At 42.3% G+C, this 24,474-nt stretch overlaps 1 protein-coding gene across 1 annotated transcript; it reads right to left on the reverse strand.

Moving 5' to 3' along the window:
• Positions 1-1,520: 1,520 nt before the first annotated feature.
• Positions 1,521-24,036, reverse strand: LOC307151267 (scavenger receptor cysteine-rich domain-containing protein DMBT1-like; the record flags this gene model as incomplete). Its single annotated transcript, XM_079859220.1, has 32 exons — positions 1,521-2,204; positions 2,345-2,447; positions 3,526-3,688; positions 4,014-4,259; positions 5,058-5,218; positions 5,500-5,684; positions 5,792-5,911; positions 8,584-8,889; positions 9,036-9,083; positions 9,253-9,285; positions 10,591-10,896; positions 11,043-11,090; positions 11,260-11,292; positions 12,598-12,903; positions 13,050-13,097; positions 13,267-13,299; positions 14,607-14,912; positions 15,059-15,106; positions 15,276-15,308; positions 16,614-16,919; positions 17,066-17,113; positions 17,283-17,315; positions 18,623-18,928; positions 19,075-19,122; positions 19,292-19,324; positions 20,630-20,935; positions 21,082-21,129; positions 21,299-21,331; positions 22,639-22,944; positions 23,091-23,138; positions 23,308-23,340; positions 23,958-24,036. The coding sequence occupies 32 exons, from the start codon at positions 24,034-24,036 to the stop codon at positions 2,188-2,190; spliced, it is 4,170 nt and encodes a 1,389-aa protein (XP_079715346.1). The 3' UTR covers positions 1,521-2,187.
• Between the last annotated feature and the right edge of the window lie 438 nt (positions 24,037-24,474).

Here is a 24,474-nt window from a genome sequence, read left to right on the forward strand (position 1 = left end):
CTAACCACTGACTGATACAGCAGCAGTGCTGATCACGACACCTGTTATCATCCTATCAATAATAATAATATATAATATATCATTATTTAGGGACAAATCATTGTTTGATTTACCGCTCTGAGCGGGACTTTCAGTGTCAGCATTTTGATTTCGGCAAATCAGTTTAGGCGAATGCAAACAACGTGATTATTGATTCCAACATCCACCCACGCAGGAAAACGTGCAACCTACCTGAGGGAATAATACGCTAATACGCTGATTTACTGCTCAATAAATATTTCTGATTGTTATCAATGTAGAAAAGGTTTTTTTTTTTCTTCTTTCTTTCAGGATTCTTTGATGAATAGAAATTTTCAGAGTTTTCTGAAATAGAAAGCTTTTCTAACGTTATAAATGTCTATACTGTCACTTTTGATCAATTGAATGCATCCTTGCCTATTACTTTTCTTAATTTCTTAAAAAATCTTACTGACCCCAAATTACTTTTACCAGTTCTTTGTGGCAAGCTTTATGCCTGCGGTCGTGCGCTTGAGTGCGGCTATATTACGTAAACGCTCATTATCCTGTAGGCTATATAGCCTATTTAAGTAATTCAATTAATATAAAGGGGCGATTTGTCCACTAATGGCTTAAATGAATAACTATAGTCGACTAGAAAATGTTTTTTGTCGGAGGCAGCCCTTATTCCACATATTTACAAACGTCGTGGGCGGAGAATGTTTGTCAGACCTGCTCACATAGTAACGGTTGCTATGATGTGTGATTGGACAATGGCCGTTTTGGGGGAGGGGCCGGCGAAAGGTCAATTAGGAAATCCTACGAAGGCTACATGGTGCGTCCTTCGACGCATAGGCTGCATCCTTGAAGTCTTCAGTCCTTCGAAGGATGCAGCCTTCACATTGGGACACAGCTATTATCTCAGCTACCATAGTGTAAGTCAGTTCGTTTGGTAGAGGGAAATCTAATGGTTGAACTCATGCTACCTTCTTGCTCCTCTAAAGTCCTTTGTTGAGAACTCTTTGAGTTTCTGCTCAACTGTGAGTATGGATTGATTTATATATTTGACGTTGTGTTTGTTTCATAAGATCATTGATGTTAGCTATTTGCTTTCTTTCTAGAAAGGACATTTAACTTCCACATGTTCTTTTGTGAGCACTGATTGGATACAAGAGGCAGTGAATTCAAGTGCAGTCCAGGCTGGCAACGAGGCTACAACACATGGCCAGTAACGTGGCACGGAGGACAACGATTAACTGAATGCTATTGACTGTGATCATTTCTCACATTGTGGATTATAGGATTACAACCATTGCATCGCACTCAAATAGTCTTGTGGATTTGTAACTCATTTCATCTTCATCATCACTTCAACTTATCAAAGACAGGACATTCAAACGATAAGTTTACTTCATCTCATTGACTCATTATTGAAGAGACAAAGACCTTTGACATTGCTTTGCAGTTTGTCTGTTTGGCACATGTATTAAGCACTGATGGGGAAAATAAAATAGGATTAAATGATCATTAGTTTTGTGAAGAGATTTATTTATCAGTACATGTCAAAAATCTGTTGAACCACCTCAGAGTAACATCTTTAAAAGAAAGGAGGTGTTACACTATAACCCTATATAGTACTATATAGCATGGGGACAAAAGCATACACCGTAAACAGAGAGACAATGGACACAGTTTTTTTTTTATAGACAAAGACATCCTAACTACATAGAATATTGTCAAACAGTAGACATTGTTTCTGTTCTTCCTAATGATTCTACCCCACACTTTAATGTGAAAAGAAAACTTATTCCTTATTCAGTACCCTTTGAACCAGAAAACTCCCATAACGATGCACTTCTACTTAATATAAAGAGTTCTACTTAATAATGAGAAATCTACATGTTGGTTAGGGAAAAAGATATTACTCCATCGTACAATCAGGAGTGACGTATTTAAGATGATCTTGAGAGTGTGATTTGCAAAGGTGTTGAGAAACCCAGCTTGTAGCAATGTGGCATCAGTGTCACATTAATTTAGAAAGAGATTAAATGTGTGTAAAACAATGAACATTCTTTGTAAAAATATTCCACTCTGTGAAATATTCTAGAAAAAGTTCAGGACACTTAGCAGAGAAACAAATAGCATAATCAAAGAACCACACAGAATTGGAGCTGTGGATATGTTCCGTTGTTATGGGGTCCAAATATCTGTGAACAAGAAATATAATATAGTGATATGTAATAGATTCAAATCTGACATATAGCAGATTTTTTAAATATGCATAACCAATACATCACTCAACTGAATTAAATGAGGCTTTTTAATAAATAAATGTAATTAAAAAAACCTTTGCTTCTTTCAGACGACATCAGGGGACCCATGGAAATGAAAGCACTGTCATGGAATTCCACAGACCTTCTCTCTCTCCTGTGGCCTCCAGAGTCACAGTGCTAAAAGAGAAAAAGAAATCCAGGATAATCAGGCTGTGTATTATTCAGACCAGCATTTTATTCTATACTTTATTAAAGCAGAGGACAGTAAAAACATATAGCTAAGCAAACATGTGTTTTGGTTAGGACATAGTGCAACAAAAAAATGTCATGATACTAAAATATGAAATGTTTTAATCAAATTTAAACACTTTCAACATTTATTGATACCTTTATTAATTGTTATGTTTTGTTGGATGTTGGTTTGTGGGTGATCATTGCCCAGTTAAGTGTCAATTTATGAGGATGAAGTTTAGCAGGCAATAACATAAGCATTCAGGGATTTACTTCTCAGCTAAAATGAGGCCATCAAGTGGAGTATGTTTGGACACAAGCTAGTCAGTGCTTGTATTATTTGTAAAGGCTCAGGGACTATGGGGTGGATACAAGTATCATGGTACAGTTCTACAGATTAATCTATAATATGTTATGGCTTCACAATGTGTCCATTAAACGTAGGTCACAACTTCAAAATGTGGTTGAAATAATTGGCATTTAGCCCCATCTGTCTCTAAAGAAGCAGAGCCTTATTTCGCCTTACTAATTATAGTTGATCCAAGCCATATATAAGGAGTATGAGCTGATGCCCTCAGGCAAGACAACCTGTAAGTTGAATAGGTATAAATTCTCTCTAATTCCATTGTCAATTACATGACTGAACAATAAGTAATGATTGCTTTGTGTGAGTGAGGGTAGATTTGTGTTGGGTATTGGGTAATAATTTAGGTGTAGGTATTGTGTATTAATATAGTGTAATGACTGATGTATGCCATTTGGAAATGTTATGTTTTGTGTTGTATGGATAAAGTGTAAATGTATGTTGGACTGTTGTGCGTTGACCTGCTCGATTCTCGATAGCCCAAGACAAATTTCTCAAAAAAGGATCAAACTAAGGAAACTATTTAGAAGGCCTGTGGTGTGTTTATACATGTATTTTCTTAAAGGGGAGTTATACAATCAAGAAAAATAATTATACTCTAATCATGTTGGAAAGAATATATCAGAACAAAATTCGTTTTGAGAGGTTTTGTAAACTCACAGTTGAGCAGTGATTTCCTCTCCGAAGGCAAAGGTGAACAGTACAGTGCAGGTAAACCTTAGATGAGTTTGCAGTGAAGACAAACATCCTGAAGGAGAAACGGCTGGATGTGGAGACTCCATTCTGCAGAAGCTCAACTGTGTCGTCACTTGGATTGGGACACCTGAGAATATCAGCAGTGACAATCAAGTCAATTTCTTATTCTTTAATAATAATAATAATATGTAAAGAAGAAAGGAACCTGAAACAGTGAATAAAATAATAATGTCAACAAAAACACAATACACATTATTTGTTGTGTTACATTTTTCAAGTGTCCAACAAAAGCGTGCAGACTAAAATTCAGTAGCTGATTGGCATCAAATTTATGGTGGCATTAAAGAAAATGCTTTCAGAAAATTTGTACCCCAAAAGTGATAATGATGTCCTGTAAATCTCTTCTGTCTTTTAAGACTTTGCGCTGATTAAAACACAAGAAAAAGTCTTACTCTCCACTGATGAGGTCCCAGCGGACAGAGTGATCAGGATTGTTCTCAGGTGTCGCCCAACATGTGTCAATCACTGTGGCAAACTGACGGCCGTCAACCCCCTCAACACGAACTTCCACAAACATCTGCTGGTTCATCTCCACATTCACACTTCCATTAAAGGGCTGGGAAAACTCAACATTCTGATATGGAACCATCCTGACCTGATATCTCCCTTGACCTGCAGGAAGCTTCTTGTGGACAATGCTGTTGAGAAAACAGTGGGGTAGATGTGTGGAAAAAGGATGGATACTGATACATTGATTCATACTGTATCAATTCAATGACTCTGTTTTAGGAGTATACAGTAGCATACACGCTCTCAGTATACTTATACATTAGCTGCGTTTACATGGACCCTAATAATCCGATTGTAATCGGACTACTAGCGCAGTCGGAATAAAATAGTCACATGAATTCATTTCAAAGGGGCGGTTTAAACCTTTTCCAATTTGATCTAGAGGACATGTATACACTTGTTCGGATTAAAACCAAAACTAGAAAGTACTGCGCGTGTGCAGTGACAAAGAAATTGAATATTGACATATGAGTGAGGAACGAGTTGTTGTTATTGTGGAGTGAAGTGCCATAAATTACTGTTGTGTCATTCTATTACATTCTTTCCACTCATCGTTTGTGAAGTGGAGAACGACAACATCCCATCAGTCCTTGTTTCAGACTCTCATCCACAGACGACTTGTTTTTAGCTCGGGAAGGGGCATTTTTACTGCTTGATAAATATAAGCAGCTCGACACAACGGTTCATGTGCACTTTATTTGGCGTTCATGTAAACACTACGTTCAGATTCATCAATCGGATGATTTTATTCTGATTGAAACAAAAAGTGTCCATGTAAACGTATGTGTATTAATTTAATGACTCTATTTTAGAGATATACAGTTGTATACATGCTCTCGGTTTACAGAAAATGACCATATATAAAACCTGGTTTTTTTTTCTGTAAATAAAGCAGCACAAACGGAGTCCGAACAATAAAGTCCTACCTCTCCAGTGGATTGATTTCCATATTCATAGAAAGTGTTTGGCTTTGGGGGTATATACAGCAGAAATTCAGCTTCAGACTTCTCTTCCTGCTGATGAGAACATTGGTCGAGCCCAGAGCTCCGAAAATAAAGTTCTCATAAATAAAGTGGGTGCCATTGGCCTATGGACCAGAGACATAATATTTTAACATTTTAGTTTGAATGTAATTCAATATATTATCTACAAGAATTTTAAAGACATTTTTAAGAGCAGCTTGGATTTAACTACAGTATTAAGCTAAAAAAAAAAAAAGAAGTCTGATTTAAACAATTAGTTTGATTTAAAAAAGGCTTAGTTGTACTTTTTCCTTAGTTGTACTTCAATGCCTTTCAGTCCGTAACACATCGAGATGTAAGAGCTGTGTGTGTTTAAATAGCATATAGTATTTATAATGACTCCTACCACAAGATTTGTACCACAGATGTGGTCATTGTTGTCAAAATAGAACTCCACTCTGCCATTCTGGAGTGTTCCTTTGCAGCTGGGGTCATTGAGGTGTAAGCTGTCAGCAGGAAAACCAGCCTCAAAGAGCTGGCAGCGAGACAAAGACATGGAACCAGAGCTGCTTTCACAAACCTCAGAGAAATCTGACAGGGGAAAAAAAGAGTAAGTACAGCACAGTAGCTTTAATAAAGCAAATGTGATTAATTACTTAAAACTTAGATTTGAATTGTTGTTGAGGAATGAGTCCAACCAAAAGAGTCTGGGTCAGGTCTTTGACGGCTCTCGTTACAGAAACAGCCGTAAACACCATTTTTCTTTCCACACCATTCATCTTCAGTGCAGCTGAGCTCAGAACAGGGGTCACTCACAGCTAAGAGGAGAACCAAAGAATGAATGAGGCAGCTGGAGCATTTATTTGCTTACAGAAACAAATTCAATTATGTTACCAGGGTCGTTTTAGCCCTCTAATCTTCTTTGTTATTTACAGAAAATTGATGATGAATTAATATTTCATTTCACTTCGATCTATTTTTTACTCATTCATTTTGTATTCTCTCACTTTACTTTGAGTTATACACTATATATAGCCTTCAAACCACTTCCTAAGTTTACTACAGGGGGTGACCACACAAATGTCCTCAACAATACTATGTGCATGCCACTGGATATCTTGACCCCATAATTTAAGCATAAATGGAATATTAGGGACTGTTCGTTTTTTATTTAAGGGGCCACCGGAGGAGTTTTGAGATCTGTAGTCAAAAAATACATGACCCTCCCTTCGCCAGCAATACATTTTTCTATGACCCTCCAAAATGATTGTGAAAAAAGGCATGACCCTCCCCGATAATTTATTGATTAGCCTACTTGTACTGGTTTGCGCTTGGCAAAGATGTTCAGATAGCCATTGTTTTTTTTACAACCATAAACTCTTGCTTTCTCATCTTACTAGGGCTGTAACGATAGACCAAACCTACGATTCGGTTCGTATCACGATTTTTGATTTTAGATTAGAAAAAAATCATGTTTTCAGTGCTGATGTGGTGTGACGCGTTCAACATGTGGGTGGCGCTGCCAATAAAGCATCTAAAAGCTGTCACAAAGAACCGGCAAAAGTAATGAATGAATATGTCAAATATAGCAAGGAGACATTTTAATTGTTTATTAATAAACAAGTGTTTTCTGTGTCGACTGCAAAGATGAAGTTGACGATGCGTCGATCGTGATTTTCGCGGTGAACGCGCCAGAGAGAAATGCACATTTCATACGGATTACATAAGAGAGCAGTCTGTTTTCTTTCGTTTTGAATTGTTCTGTTTAAAATTAGACATTTCAAGCTTTCTATATATTTCTCAGGTCTGTGAGGCAAGTAGCATAGGCTACCTTACGCTGAGTTTCGGTTAATTTATGAGACTAGAGTCCAGTTCACTCGCCGGCGCCTCCGTGTCATGATTATCTATTTTCTACTATATTTACTTATTAAATCCAGGCAATTGGTTGATGAAACATTGATTATAATTAAGATACAATTAATAAAAAACGAAATTCACTTTAAAGACAGGCTTTGTGCTTTCTGTTTGAGGTCTCTGTGATTTTTTTAAAGTCGCTTTCAGAGCAGTCATGTCCGTAATGGAGAACTGTCATGCCCTTAACATTGTTTTTTTTTTTTGTTTTTTTTTTTTTTACATAAATAAAAACGAAAACGGAAACGATTTCGCGAAAACGAAAAATAAAATAAAACTAATATTTTATGTTTTGTGGAGGCCGATCTTTCTTCATCCGGTGGGTATATATCTTTTGGTTTGCGCGGTGTAATTTATAGAATTACTAAAAAATATTTTGCCACCTAAAAGTTATTTTTTGGAAAAAGATTTTTTTGTGTCACGTCACATGTGTAGGCTATTTCCCTCATATTAAATATAAAACGCATGTGAAGACTGATATTTTTCTAATGTCTTGACTCCTTTATTAAGGGAGTATGGATATATTAACAGACGTTTCAATATATTGGTATTAAATGCATTTTCTGAGAATTTATATTTCAAGTTTTGACTGCAAATGTCACGTCCATAATGCTGGAATTGCCCAATTTTAACGAATTTATCCTCAACTAGTTTTTTGGTCTAGGTCTACGTATTTTATTATGTTAACTTAAATAATTCTAATAGTAATTTAAAGATGTGGTAGCCCTACATCTTACACATCACACTCCACTGTTATGGTGGCAATTTCAGTATATTTACTCTCTAACATTATTGTGGAAACAAAATAAGGATGGAAACTAAAATATGGTAGTATCGCGCTACAGTGCACATTCTATCAGCTGCAGTTCTGGCGCCTCAGCCCCAATAGCCTACTGTAAAACTCGACGTACATTCACATGTTAATGCAGCGGTAGAGTTACACTCACAGGACACTGTGCACTTATTCGCAATCACAAAAGTTCATTATTTGCTCGTGCTTTAAAGCTTTGCCGGGTAAACATTTCATTGGCGTTCTGTTCTGACATGATGCACTTTTTCTGAGCGCGTACTGAAGTGCTCGAGCACTGTCAAACAGCGCCAAACTGGATTTTTGTTGGGTCAAACCCATCTGATATAGATGGGGGGCTGATACCGCGAGAGCAACATGGAGCTACATGTAAAAGATATGCAGCAAACAAGCCACTTTGAAATGTTGCTGTTTTCATGAATATAAAAGTTGGGTGACCCTCCCCCTAGACTAAAAAAAGTTGGATGACCCTCCCCTCAACAAAGAATAAAAAGACATGACCCTCCCCTATTTTCCTCCGGTGGTCCTTTCCATAAATACCGAACTGTCCCTAATTGGAAAAAGTTGTTGTGTTATTGCAAACATAAAATAATGAAATACTATAATGATACATTGGTTCTTAAAATAGATTATGTTATTTAGAATATGAAACATGGTTGCTTTGCTAATGAGAAAAATATCAAAACAAATCAAATTTATTTTTCACATACACAACAATATACTGCATAACATCCCTAGTATACATCAGTTGTATAAATGTGTTTGACTCACCTTGGCAGATGACTCCAGCATCTTCATTGTGCCCACAGTTATGTGATCCCCATGCATTTGATGTACAGTTTGTCAGTGTAGATTCATTCCCACGGCACTGGACATCATCCAACCATATTTGTCCAGAACCTTGTCCAAAATAAGCATTAATCTTTGCCTCTATAACACTCCCACAGCCCAGTTCTCTACACACCACTGCTGCGTCTGTAGAATCCCACAGATCATCACACACTGTTCCCCATATTCCATTGTGGAGAACCTCCACTCTTCCAGAACAGACGTTAGGTCCATTCACCAACTTTACAGCTATTAATCACAAAACAATATAAAGAGAGAAAACAGGTCATTAGGTTTTTCGTTTGTTAATTTTTGTCTGCTAGTTTTGTATTTTTGATGAGATAACAAACAAAGTAGTAATATTAGTGGAGTTTCATCCTCCTCAGCATCATTACCTTTGCGTCCTGGCTGTGAGGCAGTCGTGTTCAATGTCGCTGTTGAAGCTGAAGAAATTAACGCACACATAAACAACAATGTTATGTTTAGATGAAGATGTTGACATATCAGATTGATTGCAGTGCTTTATGTTTTTCAGTTCAAACTCATTTTTTAGGCTCTTTTACAAGTTGTGTGAAAAGCAGATTTGGTTTTAATTCAAAGGTGTATAATTACCTGTCTGTGGTGCTGCACTAGTTTGTGCCTGGCCTATTACAGAAAAAGAGAGAGGAACAAAGTCTATTACAGTTCCAGAACGGATTTCTTCATTTGCATGGTCTTTCCCACACTGAGAGTGACATTCAAACAAATGGTAAACAAAAAAATAGGTTTTTATTCCCTAAACCATTCGCCTTCAACATGCTAAGAAAGTCGACTGCATAGATTGCAAGCATGAAGTGAGTGGAACAAAACTCAATGTCTGACATTTAAACCAGCCCAATTCATTTAGCCCATGCCACCAACTGGGCAAAAGTTACAAAGTTCTAAATGAAGCTTAAATGTACACATTAGCTTCGTCCCAATTCAGATGCTGCATCCTTCGAAGGCCGATTGTGTCACCGTTGCGCCACAAAGGCTCCTTCAAAGGCTGCCTCCAAATGCGTCATTCGTTCCCTGTGAAGTGAAGGATACAACAGATGGATCCTGGTGGAGTACTGGTACTGGTGGAGCTGGATGATGATTTGTGTGGTGAAGCCCTTCCTCCAGTATTTGAATTCAGTTTGGAGAGAAGGATTTACTGATCACTTCCTGTGCTCAGGCCCTTCCTCCTCCACTGGTTCTGTCCGGCATCCAAGTCCATTCATTTCCACTGGGTCTGCCCAGACCCAAGTCTTCCTCTTCTTCCCCGTCCCTGCCGGTCCAGTCTGGTTCCAACTCATCTTCGTCACAGATGGTACTGTCCATCCTCAAGCCTCCTTCATCGCCGCTGGTCCTTACCAGCTCAAAGCTTTTGTTGCCACTAATGATACGCCCACCTAGCCTCCCTCTCCCACCTCCTCTACCCAAGCCAGTCAGTCCTTCGGCCCCACCTTTTCTGGCTCTCTTCAGTCCCTCAGCTCCACTATTTACTCTACCCTTCTTAAACCAGCCTTGAGCTTCAGATTCGCCAGCTCAGCTCAGGGGTGTCAATTCCAGTGCTCCACATCAGGCCTCCAGGCCTGTAGCTCCACCTCGGCCTGTCGAGCAGTCGACTCCACCTTGGATCCTCCCTCCCTCCACTCCACCCAGGAACGTCCACCTTGGTCTGACATCGCTCTGTCTGTACCACGGACATCCAAACCTTACGCTGCTACCTGCCCTGACACTTCCCCTAAAGAGCTTGCCTCCTCATTAGTCTTCAGGCATTAGGAGCCGTTTTCCGGACGGGTGAGTTATGTCATGTTTAGTCTGTTCTTGTTTCATTTTCAAGGACTTTTAGCATGCGTATCTTTTGTTTCCTGCCTCCTCATCATTAGTTGTCATGGCTATTCATTGTTTCATTAATTAGAGCATGAATAAATGTGTTTGACTCACCTTGGCAGATGACTCCAGCATCTTCATAGTGCCCACAGTTATGTGATCCCCATGCATTTGATGTACAGTTTGTCAGTGTAGATTCATTCCCACGGCACTGGACATCATCCAACCATATTTGTCCAGAACCTTGTCCAAAATAAGCATTACTCTTTGCCTCTATAACACTCCCACAGCCCAGTTCTCTACACACCACTGCTGCGTCTGTAGAATCCCACAGATCATCACACACTGTTCCCCATATTCCATTGTGGAGAACCTCCACTCTTCCAGAACAGACGTTAGGTCCATTCACCAACTTTACAGCTATTAATCACAAAACAATATAAAGAGAGAAAACAGGTCATTAGGTTTTTCGTTTGTTCATTTTTGTCTGCTAGTTTTGTATTTTTGATGAGATAACAAACAAAGTGGTAATATTAGTGGAGTTTCATCCTCCTCAGCATCATTACCTTTGCGTCCTGGCTGTGAGGCAGTCGTGTTCAATGTCGCTGTTGAAGCTGAAGAAATTAACGCACACATAAACAACAATGTTATGTTTAGATGAAGATGTTGACATATCAGATTGATTGCAGTGCTTTATGTTTTTCAGTTCAAACTCATTTTTTAGGCTCTTTTACAAGTTGTGTGAAAAGCAGATTTGATTTTAATTCAAAGGTGTATAATTACCTGTCTGTGGTGCTGCACTAGTTTGTGCCTGGCCTATTACAGAAAAAGAGAGAGGAACAAAGTCTATTACAGTTCCAGAACGGATTTCTTCATTTGCATGGTCTTTCCCACACTGAGAGTGAAATTCAAACAAATGGTAAACAAAAAAATAGGTTTTTATTCCCTAAACCATTCGCCTTCAACATGCTAAGAAAGTCGACTGCATAGATTGCAAGCATGAAGTGAGTGGAACAAAACTCAATGTCTGACATTTAAACCAGCCCAATTCATTTAGCCCATGCCACCAACTGGGCAAAAGTTACAAAGTTCTAAATGAAGCTTAAATGTACACATTAGCTTCATCCCAATTCAGATGCTGCATCCTTCGAAGGCCGATTGTGTCACCGTTGCGCCACAAAGGCTCCTTCAAAGGCTGCCTCCAAATGCGTCATTCGTTCCCTGTGAAGTGAAGGATACAACAGATGGATCCTGGTGGAGTACTGGTACTGGTGGAGCTGGATGATGATTTGTGTGGTGAAGCCCTTCCTCCAGTATTTGAATTCAGTTTGGAGAGAAGGATTTACTGATCACTTCCTGTGCTCAGGCCCTTCCTCCTCCACTGGTTCTGTCCGGCATCCAAGTCCATTCATTTCCACTGGGTCTGCCCAGACCCAAGTCTTCCTCTTCTTCCCCGTCCCTGCCGGTCCAGTCTGGTTCCAACTCATCTTCGTCACAGATGGTACTGTCCATCCTCAAGCCTCCTTCATCGCCGCTGGTCCTTACCAGCTCAAAGCTTTTGTTGCCACTAATGATACGCCCACCTAGCCTCCCTCTCCCACCTCCTCTACCCAAGCCAGTCAGTCCTTCGGCCCGATCTTTTCTGGCTCTCTTCAGTCCCTCAGCTCCACTATTTACTCTACCCTTCTTAAACCAGCCTTGAGCTTCAGATTCGCCAGCTCAGCTCAGGGGTGTCAATTCCAGTGCTCCACATCAGGCCTCCAGGCCTGTAGCTCCACCTCGGCCTGTCGAGCAGTCGACTCCACCTTGGATCCTCCCTCCCTCCACTCCACCCAGGAACGTCCACCTTGGTCTGACATCGCTCTGTCTGTACCACGGACATCCAAACCTTACGCTGCTACCTGCCCTGACACTTCCCCTAAAGAGCTTGCCTCCTCATTAGTCTTCAGGCATTAGGAGCCGTTTTCCGGACGGGTGAGTTATGTCATGTTTAGTCTGTTCTTGTTTCATTTTCAAGGACTTTTAGCATGCGTATCTTTTGTTTCCTGCCTCCTCATCATTAGTTGTCATGGCTATTCATTGTTTCATTAATTAGAGCATGAATAAATGTGTTTGACTCACCTTGGCAGATGACTCCAGCATCTTCATAGTGCCCACAGTTATGTGATCCCCATGCATTTGATGTACAGTTTGTCAGTGTAGATTCATTCCCACGGCACTGGACATCATCCAACCATATTTGTCCAGAACCTTGTCCAAAATAAGCATTACTCTTTGCCTCTATAACACTCCCACAGCCCAGTTCTCTACACACCACTGCTGCGTCTGTAGAATCCCACAGATCATCACACACTGTTCCCCATATTCCATTGTGGAGAACCTCCACTCTTCCAGAACAGACGTTAGGTCCATTCACCAACTTTACAGCTATTAATCACAAAACAATATAAAGAGAGAAAACAGGTCATTAGGTTTTTCGTTTGTTCATTTTTGTCTGCTAGTTTTGTATTTTTGATGAGATAACAAACAAAGTGGTAATATTAGTGGAGTTTCATCCTCCTCAGCATCATTACCTTTGCGTCCTGGCTGTGAGGCAGTCGTGTTCAATGTCGCTGTTGAAGCTGAAGAAATTAACGCACACATAAACAACAATGTTATGTTTAGATGAAGATGTTGACATATCAGATTGATTGCAGTGCTTTATGTTTTTCAGTTCAAACTCATTTTTTAGGCTCTTTTACAAGTTGTGTGAAAAGCAGATTTGGTTTTAATTCAAAGGTGTATAATTACCTGTCTGTGGTGCTGCACTAGTTTGTGCCTGGCCTATTACAGAAAAAGAGAGAGGAACAAAGTCTATTACAGTTCCAGAACGGATTTCTTCATTTGCATGGTCTTTCCCACACTGAGAGTGAAATTCAAACAAATGGTAAACAAAAAAATAGGTTTTTATTCCCTAAACCATTCGCCTTCAACATGCTAAGAAAGTCGACTGCATAGATTGCAAGCATGAAGTGAGTGGAACAAAACTCAATGTCTGACATTTAAACCAGCCCAATTCATTTAGCCCATGCCACCAACTGGGCAAAAGTTACAAAGTTCTAAATGAAGCTTAAATGTACACATTAGCTTCGTACCAATTCAGATGCTGCATCCTTCGAAGGCCGATTGTGTCACCGTTGCGCCACAAAGGCTCCTTCAAAGGCTGCCTCCAAATGCGTCATTCGTTCCCTGTGAAGTGAAGGATACAACAGATGGATCCTGGTGGAGTACTTGTACTGGTGGAGCTGGATGATGATTTGTGTGGTGAAGCCCTTCCTCCAGTATTTGAATTCAGTTTGGAGAGAAGGATTTACTGATCACTTCCTGTGCTCAGGCCCTTCCTCCTCCACTGGTTCTGTCCGGCATCCAAGTCCATTCATTTCCACTGGGTCTGCCCAGACCCAAGTCTTCCTCTTCTTCCCCGTCCCTGCCGGTCCAGTCTGGTTCCAACTCATCTTCGTCACAGATGGTACTGTCCATCCTCAAGCCTCCTTCATCGCCGCTGGTCCTTACCAGCTCAAAGCTTTTGTTGCCACTAATGATACGCCCACCTAGCCTCCCTCTCCCACCTCCTCTACCCAAGCCAGTCAGTCCTTCGGCCCCACCTTTTCTGGCTCTCTTCAGTCCCTCAGCTCCACTATTTACTCTACCCTTCTTAAACCAGCCTTGAGCTTCAGATTCGCCAGCTCAGCTCAGGGGTGTCAATTCCAGTGCTCCACATCAGGCCTCCAGGCCTGTAGCTCCACCTCGGCCTGTCGAGCAGTCGACTCCACCTTGGATCCTCCCTCCCTCCACTCCACCCAGGAACGTCCACCTTGGTCTGACATCGCTCTGTCTGTACCACGGACATCCAAACCTTACGCTGCTACCTGCCCTGACACTTCCCCTAAAGAGCTTGCCTCCTCATTATTCTTCAGGCATCAGGAGCCGTTTTCCGGACGGGGGTGAGTTATGTCATGTTTAGTCTGTTCTTGTTTCATTTTCAAGGACTTTTAGCATGTGTATCTTTTGTTTCCTGCCTCCTCATCATTAGTTGTCATGGCTATTCATTGTTTCATTAATTAGAGCATGAATAAATGTGTTTGACTCACCTTGGCAGATGACTCCAGCATCTTCATTGTGCCCACAGTTATGTGATCCCCATGCATTTGATGTACAGTTTGTCAGTGTAGATTCATTCCCACGGCACTGGACATCATCCAACCATATTTGTCCAGAACCTTGTCCAAAATAAGCATTACTCTTTGCCTCTATAACACTCCCACAGCCCAGTTCTCTACACACCACTGCTGCGTCTGTAGAATCCCACAGATCATCACACACTGTTCCCCATATTCCATTGTGGAGAACCTCCACTCTTCCAGAACAGACGTTAGGTCCATTCACCAACTTTACAGCTATTAATCACAAAACAATATAAAGAGAGAAAACAGGTCATTAGGTTTTTCGTTTGTTCATTTTTGTCTGCTAGTTTTGTATTTTTGATGAGATAACAAACAAAGTAGTAATATTAGTGGAGTTTCATCCTCCTCAGCATCATTACCTTTGCGTCCTGGCTGTGAGGCAGTCGTGTTCAATGTCGCTGTTGAAGCTGAAGAAATTAACGCACACATAAACAACAATGTTATGTTTAGATGAAGATGTTGACATATCAGATTGATTGCAGTGCTTTATGTTTTTCAGTTCAAACTCATTTTTTAGGCTCTTTTACAAGTTGTGTGAAAAGCAGATTTGGTTTTAATTCAAAGGTGTATAATTACCTGTCTGTGGTGCTGCACTAGTTTGTGCCTGGCCTATTACAGAAAAAGAGAGAGGAACAAAGTCTATTACAGTTCCAGAACGGATTTCTTCATTTGCATGGTCTTTCCCACACTGAGAGTGAAATTCAAACAAATGGTAAACAAAAAAATAGGTTTTTATTCCCTAAACCATTCGCCTTCAACATGCTAAGAAAGTCGACTGCATAGATTGCAAGCATGAAGTGAGTGGAACAAAACTCAATGTCTGACATTTAAACCAGCCCAATTCATTTAGCCCATGCCACCAACTGGGCAAAAGTTACAAAGTTCTAAATGAAGCTTAAATGTACACATTAGCTTCGTCCCAATTCAGATGCTGCATCCTTCGAAGGCCGATTGTGTCACCGTTGCGCCACAAAGGCTCCTTCAAAGGCTGCCTCCAAATGCGTCATTCGTTCCCTGTGAAGTGAAGGATACAACAGATGGATCCTGGTGGAGTACTGGTACTGGTGGAGCTGGATGATGATTTGTGTGGTGAAGCCCTTCCTCCAGTATTTGAATTCAGTTTGGAGAGAAGGATTTACTGATCACTTCCTGTGCTCAGGCCCTTCCTCCTCCACTGGTTCTGTCCGGCATCCAAGTCCATTCATTTCCACTGGGTCTGCCCAGACCCAAGTCTTCCTCTTCTTCCCCGTCCCTGCCGGTCCAGTCTGGTTCCAACTCATCTTCGTCACAGATGGTACTGTCCATCCTCAAGCCTCCTTCATCGCCGCTGGTCCTTACCAGCTCAAAGCTTTTGTTGCCACTAATGATACGCCCACCTAGCCTCCCTCTCCCACCTCCTCTACCCAAGCCAGTCAGTCCTTCGGCCCCACCTTTTCTGGCTCTCTTCAGTCCCTCAGCTCCACTATTTACTCTACCCTTCTTAAACCAGCCTTGAGCTTCAGATTCGCCAGCTCAGCTCAGGGGTGTCAATTCCAGTGCTCCACATCAGGCCTCCAGGCCTGTAGCTCCACCTCGGCCTGTCGAGCAGTCGACTCCACCTTGGATCCTCCCTCCCTCCGCTCCACCCAGGAACGTCCACCTTGGTCTGACATCGCTCTGTCTGTACCACGGACATCCAAACCTTACGCTGCTACCTGCCCTGACACTTCCCCTAAAGAGCTTGCCTCCTCATTAGTCTTCAGGCATTAGGAGCCGTTTTCCGGACGGGTGAGTTATGTCATGTTTAGTCTGTTCTTGTTTCATTTTCAAGGACTTTTAGCATGCGTATCTTTTGTTTCCTGCCTCCTCATCATTAGTTGTCATGGCTATTCATTGTTTCATTAATTAGAGCATGAATAAATGTGTTTGACTCACCTTGGCAGATGACTCCAGCATCTTCATAGTGCCCACAGTTATGTGATCCCCATGCATTTGATGTACAGTTTGTCAGTGTAGATTCATTCCCACGGCACTGGACATCATCCAACCATATTTGTCCAGAACCTTGTCCAAAATAAGCATTACTCTTTGCCTCTATAACACTCCCACAGCCCAGTTCTCTACACACCACTGCTGCGTCTGTAGAATCCCACAGATCATCACACACTGTTCCCCATATTCCATTGTGGAGAACCTCCACTCTTCCAGAACAGACGTTAGGTCCATTCACCAACTTTACAGCTATTAATCACAAAACAATATAAAGAGAGAAAACAGGTCATTAGGTTTTTCGTTTGTTCATTTTTGTCTGCTAGTTTTGTATTTTTGATGAGATAACAAACAAAGTGGTAATATTAGTGGAGTTTCATCCTCCTCAGCATCATTACCTTTGCGTCCTGGCTGTGAGGCAGTCGTGTTCAATGTCGCTGTTGAAGCTGAAGAAATTAACGCACACATAAACAACAATGTTATGTTTAGATGAAGATGTTGACATATCAGATTGATTGCAGTGCTTTATGTTTTTCAGTTCAAACTCATTTTTTAGGCTCTTTTACAAGTTGTGTGAAAAGCAGATTTGGTTTTAATTCAAAGGTGTATAATTACCTGTCTGTGGTGCTGCACTAGTTTGTGCCTGGCCTATTACAGAAAAAGAGAGAGGAACAAAGTCTATTACAGTTCCAGAACGGATTTCTTCATTTGCATGGTCTTTCCCACACTGAGAGTGAAATTCAAACAAATGGTAAACAAAAAAATAGGTTTTTATTCCCTAAACCATTCGCCTTCAACATGCTAAGAAAGTCGACTGCATAGATTGCAAGCATGAAGTGAGTGGAACAAAACTCAATGTCTGACATTTAAACCAGCCCAATTCATTTAGCCCATGCCACCAACTGGGCAAAAGTTACAAAGTTCTAAATGAAGCTTAAATGTACACATTAGCTTCGTACCAATTCAGATGCTGCATCCTTCGAAGGCCGATTGTGTCACCGTTGCGCCACAAAGGCTCCTTCAAAGGCTGCCTCCAAATGCGTCATTCGTTCCCTGTGAAGTGAAGGATACAACAGATGGATCCTGGTGGAGTACTGGTACTGGTGGAGCTGGATGATGATTTGTGTGGTGAAGCCCTTCCTCCAGAATTTAAATTCAGTTTGGAGAGAAGGATTTACTGATCACTTCCTGTGCTCAGGCCCTTCCTCCTCCACTGGTTCTGTCCGGCATCCAAGTCCATTCATTTCCACTGGGTCTGCCCAGACCCAAGTCTTCCTCTTCTTCCCCGTCCCTGCCGGTCCAGTCTGGTTCCAACTCATCTTCGTCACAGATGGTACTGTCCATCCTCAAGCCTCCTTCATCGCCGCTGGTCCTTACCAGCTCAAAGCTTTTGTTGCCACTAATGATACGCCCACCTAGCCTCCCTCTCCCACCTCCTCTACCCAAGCCAGTCAGTCCTTCGGCCCCACCTTTTCTGGCTCTCTTCAGTCCCTCAGCTCCACTATTTACTCTACCCTTCTTAAACCAGCCTTGAGCTTCAGATTCGCCAGCTCAGCTCAGGGGTGTCAATTCCAGTGCTCCACATCAGGCCTCCAGGCCTGTAGCTCCACCTCGGCCTGTCGAGCAGTCGACTCCACCTTGGATCCTCCCTCCCTCCGCTCCACCCAGGAACGTCCACCTTGGTCTGACATCGCTCTGTCTGTACCACGGACATCCAAACCTTACGCTGCTACCTGCCCTGACACTTCCCCTAAAGAGCTTGCCTCCTCATTATTCTTCAGGCATCAGGAGCCGTTTTCCGGACGGGGGTGAGTTATGTCATGTTTAGTCTGTTCTTGTTTCATTTTCAAGGACTTTTAGCATGTGTATCTTTTGTTTCCTGCCTCCTCATCATTAGTTGTCATGGCTATTCATTGTTTCATTAATTAGAGCATGAATAAATGTGTTTGACTCACCTTGGCAGATGACTCCAGCATCTTCATTGTGCCCACAGTTATGTGATCCCCATGCATTTGATGTACAGTTTGTCAGTGTAGATTCATTCCCACGGCACTGGACATCATCCAACCATATTTGTCCAGAACCTTGTCCAAAATAAGCATTACTCTTTGCCTCTATAACACTCCCACAGCCCAGTTCTCTACACACCACTGCTGCGTCTGTAGAATCCCACAGATCATCACACACTGTTCCCCATATTCCATTGTGGAGAACCTCCACTCTTCCAGAACAGACGTTAGGTCCATTCACCAACTTTACAGCTATTAATCACAAAACAATATAAAGAGAGAAAACAGGTCATTAGGTTTTTCGTTTGTTCATTTTTGTCTGCTAGTTTTGTATTTTTGATGAGATAACAAACAAAGTGGTAATATTAGTGGAGTTTCATCCTCCTCAGCATCATTACCTTTGCGTCCTGGCTGTGAGGCAGTCGTGTTCAATGTCGCTGTTGAAGCTGAAGAAATTAACGCACACATAAACAACAATGTTATGTTTAGATGAAGATGTTGACATATCAGATTGATTGCAGTGCTTTATGTTTTTCAGTTCAAACTCATTTTTTAGGCTCTTTTACAAGTTGTGTGAAAAGCAGATTTGGTTTTAATTCAAAGGTGTATAATTACCTGTCTGTGGTGCTGCACTAGTTTGTGCCTGGCCTATTACAGAAAAAGAGAGAGGAACAAAGTCTATTACAGTTCCAGAACGGATTTCTTCATTTGCATGGTCTTTCCCACACTGAGAGTGACATTCAAACAAATGGTAAACAAAAAAATAGGTTTTTATTCCCTAAACCATTCGCCTTCAACATGCTAAGAAAGTCGACTGCATAGATTGCAAGCATGAAGTGAGTGGAACAAAACTCAATGTCTGACATTTAAACCAGCCCAATTCATTTAGCCCATGCCACCAACTGGGCAAAAGTTACAAAGTTCTAAATGAAGCTTAAATGTACACATTAGCTTCGTCCCAATTCAGATGCTGCATCCTTCGAAGGCCGATTGTGTCACCGTTGCGCCACAAAGGCTCCTTCAAAGGCTGCCTCCAAATGCGTCATTCGTTCCCTGTGAAGTGAAGGATACAACAGATGGATCCTGGTGGAGTACTGGTACTGGTGGAGCTGGATGATGATTTGTGTGGTGAAGCCCTTCCTCCAGTATTTGAATTCAGTTTGGAGAGAAGGATTTACTGATCACTTCCTGTGCTAAGGCCCTTCCTCCTCCACTGGTTCTGTCCGGCATCCAAGTCCATTCATTTCCACTGGGTCTGCCCAGACCCAAGTCTTCCTCTTCTTCCCCGTCCCTGCCGGTCCAGTCTGGTTCCAACTCATCTTCGTCACAGATGGTACTGTCCATCCTCAAGCCTCCTTCATCGCCGCTGGTCCTTACCAGCTCAAAGCTTTTGTTGCCACTAATGATACGCCCACCTAGCCTCCCTCTCCCACCTCCTCTACCCAAGCCAGTCAGTCCTTCGGCCCCACCTTTTCTGGCTCTCTTCAGTCCCTCAGCTCCACTATTTACTCTACCCTTCTTAAACCAGCCTTGAGCTTCAGATTCGCCAGCTCAGCTCAGGGGTGTCAATTCCAGTGCTCCACATCAGGCCTCCAGGCCTGTAGCTCCACCTCGGCCTGTCGAGCAGTCGACTCCACCTTGGATCCTCCCTCCCTCCGCTCCACCCAGGAACGTCCACCTTGGTCTGACATCGCTCTGTCTGCACCACGGACATCCAAACCTTACGCTGCTGCCTGCCCTGACACTTCCCCTAAAGAGCTTGCCTCCTCATTAGTCTTCAGGCATCAGGAGCCGTTTTCCGGACGGGTGAGTTATGTCATGTTTAGTCTGTTCTTGTTTCATTTTCAAGGACTTTTAGCATGTGTATCTTTTGTTTCCTGCCTCCTCATCATTAGTTGTCATGGCTATTCATTGTTTCATTAATTAGAGCATGAATAAATGTGTTTGACTCACCTTGGCAGATGACTCCAGCATCTTCATAGTGCCCACAGTTATGTGATCCCCATGCATTTGATGTACAGTTTGTCAGTGTAGATTCATTCCCACGGCACTGGACATCATCCAACCATATTTGTCCAGAACCTTGTCCAAAATAAGCATTAATCTTTGCCTCTATAACACTCCCACAGCCCAGTTCTCTACACACCACTGCTGCGTCTGTAGAATCCCACAGATCATCACACACTGTTCCCCATATTCCATTGTGGAGAACCTCCACTCTTCCAGAACAGACGTTAGGTCCATTCACCAACTTTACAGCTATTAATCACAAAACAATATAAAGAGAGAAAACAGGTCATTAGGTTTTTCGTTTGTTCATTTTTGTCTGCTAGTTTTGTATTTTTGATGAGATAACAAACAAAGTAGTAATATTAGTGGAGTTTCATCCTCCTCAGCATCATTACCTTTGCGTCCTGGCTGTGAGGCAGTCGTGTTCAATGTCGCTGTTGAAGCTGAAGAAATTAACGCACACATAAACAACAATGTTATGTTTAGATGAAGATGTTGACATATCAGATTGATTGCAGTGCTTTATGTTTTTCAGTTCAAACTCATTTTTTAGGCTCTTTTACAAGTTGTGTGAAAAGCAGATTTGGTTTTAATTCAAAGGTGTATAATTACCTGTCTGTGGTGCTGCACTAGTTTGTGCCTGGCCTATTACAGAAAAAGAGAGAGGAACAAAGTCTATTACAGTTCCAGAACGGATTTCTTCATTTGCATGGTCTTTCCCACACTGAGAGTGAAATTCAAACAAATGGTAAACAAAAAAATAGGTTTTTATTCCCTAAACCATTCGCCTTCAACATGCTAAGAAAGTCGACTGCATAGATTGCAAGCATGAAGTGAGTGGAACAAAACTCAATGTCTGACATTTAAACCAGCCCAATTCATTTAGCCCATGCCACCAACTGGGCAAAAGTTACAAAGTTCTAAATGAAGCTTAAATGTACACATTAGCTTCGTCCCAATTCAGATGCTGCATCCTTCGAAGGCCGATTGTGTCACCGTTGCGCCACAAAGGCTCCTTCAAAGGCTGCCTCCAAATGCGTCATTCGTTCCCTGTGAAGTGAAGGATACAACAGATGGATCCTGGTGGAGTACTGGTACTGGTGGAGCTGGATGATGATTTGTGTGGTGAAGCCCTTCCTCCAGTATTTGAATTCAGTTTGGAGAGAAGGATTTACTGATCACTTCCTGTGCTCAGGCCCTTCCTCCTCCACTGGTTCTGTCCGGCATCCAAGTCCATTCATTTCCACTGGGTCTGCCCAGACCCAAGTCTTCCTCTTCTTCTCCGTCCCTGCCGGTCCAGTCTGGTTCCAACTCATCTTCGTCACAGATGGTACTGTCCATCCTCAAGCCTCCTTCATCGCCGCTGGTCCTTACCAGCTCAAAGCTTTTGTTGCCACTAATGATACGCCCACCTAGCCTCCCTCTCCCACCTCCTCTACCCAAGCCAGTCAGTCCTTCGGCCCCACCTTTTCTGGCTCTCTTCAGTCCCTCAGCTCCACTATTTACTCTACCCTTCTTAAACCAGCCTTGAGCTTCAGATTCGCCAGCTCAGCTAAGGGGTGTCAATTCCAGTGCTCCACATCAGGCCTCCAGGCCTGTAGCTCCACCTCGGCCTGTCGAGCAGTCGACTCCACCTTGGATCCTCCCTCCCTCCGCTCCACCCAGGAACGTCCACCTTGGTCTGACATCGCTCTGTCTGCACCACGGACATCCAAACCTTACGCTGCTACCTGCCCTGACACTTCCCCTAAAGAGCTTGCCTCCTCATTATTCTTCAGGCATCAGGAGCCGTTTTCCGGACGGGGGTGAGTTATGTCATGTTTAGTCTGTTCTTGTTTCATTTTCAAGGACTTTTAGCATGTGTATCTTTTGTTTCCTGCCTCCTCATCATTAGTTGTCATGGCTATTCATTGTTTCATTAATTAGAGCATGAATAAATGTGTTTGACTCACCTTGGCAGATGACTCCAGCATCTTCATTGTGCCCACAGTTATGTGATCCCCATGCATTTGATGTACAGTTTGTCAGTGTAGATTCATTCCCACGGCACTGGACATCATCCAACCATATTTGTCCAGAACCTTGTCCAAAATAAGCATTACTCTTTGCCTCTATAACACTCCCACAGCCCAGTTCTCTACACACCACTGCTGCGTCTGTAGAATCCCACAGATCATCACACACTGTTCCCCATATTCCATTGTGGAGAACCTCCACTCTTCCAGAACAGACGTTAGGTCCATTCACCAACTTTACAGCTATTAATCACAAAACAATATAAAGAGAGAAAACAGGTCATTAGGTTTTTCGTTTGTTCATTTTTGTCTGCTAGTTTTGTATTTTTGATGAGATAACAAACAAAGTGGTAATATTAGTGGAGTTTCATCCTCCTCAGCATCATTACCTTTGCGTCCTGGCTGTGAGGCAGTCGTGTTCAATGTCGCTGTTGAAGCTGAAGAAATTAACGCACACATAAACAACAATGTTATGTTTAGATGAAGATGTTGACATATCAGATTGATTGCAGTGCTTTATGTTTTTCAGTTCAAACTCATTTTTTAGGCTCTTTTACAAGTTGTGTGAAAAGCAGATTTGGTTTTAATTCAAAGGTGTATAATTACCTGTCTGTGGTGCTGCACTAGTTTGTGCCTGGCCTATTACAGAAAAAGAGAGAGGAACAAAGTCTATAACAGTTCCAGAACGGATTTCTTCATTTGCATGGTCTTTCCCACACTGAGAGTGAAATTCAAACAAATGGTAAACAAAAAAATAGGTTTTTATTCCCTAAACCATTCGCCTTCAACATGCTAAGAAAGTTGACTGCATAGATTGCAAGCATGAAGTGAGTGGAACAAAACTCAATGTCTGACATTTAAACCAGCCCAATTCATTTAGCCCATGCCACCAACTGGGCAAAAGTTACAAAGTTCTAAATGAAGCTTAAATGTACACATTAGCTTCGTCCCAATTCAGATGCTGCATCCTTCGAAGGCCGATTGTGTCACCGTTGCGCCACAAAGGCTCCTTCAAAGGCTTCCTCCAAATGCGTCATTCGTTCCCTGTGAAGTGAAGGATACAACAGATGGATCCTGGTGGAGTACTGGTACTGGTGGAGCTGGATGATGATTTGTGTGGTGAAGCCCTTCCTCCAGTATTTGAATTCAGTTTGGAGAGAAGGATTTACTGATCACTTCCTGTGCTCAGGCCCTTCCTCCTCCACTGGTTCTGTCCGGCATCCAAGTCCATTCATTTCCACTGGGTCTGCCCAGACCCAAGTCTTCCTCTTCTTCCCCGTCCCTGCCGGTCCAGTCTGGTTCCAACTCATCTTCGTCACAGATGGTACTGTCCATCCTCAAGCCTCCTTCATCGCCGCTGGTCCTTACCAGCTCAAAGCTTTTGTTGCCACTAATGATACGCCCACCTAGCCTCCCTCTCCCACCTCCTCTACCCAAGCCAGTCAGTCCTTCGGCCCCACCTTTTCTGGCTCTCTTCAGTCCCTCAGCTCCACTATTTACTCTACCCTTCTTAAACCAGCCTTGAGCTTCAGATTCGCCAGCTCAGCTCAGGGGTGTCAATTCCAGTGCTCCACATCAGGCCTCCAGGCCTGTAGCTCCACCTCGGCCTGTCGAGCAGTCGACTCCACCTTGGATCCTCCCTCCCTCCGCTCCACCCAGGAACGTCCACCTTGGTCTGACATCGCTCTGTCTGCACCACGGACATCCAAACCTTACGCTGCTACCTGCCCTGACACTTCCCCTAAAGAGCTTGCCTCCTCATTAGTCTTCAGG

This window comes from Squalius cephalus, assembly GCF_949319135.1.
Source record: "Squalius cephalus genome assembly, chromosome: 23".
In the NCBI taxonomy this organism is placed as follows: domain Eukaryota; kingdom Metazoa; phylum Chordata; class Actinopteri; order Cypriniformes; family Leuciscidae; genus Squalius; species Squalius cephalus.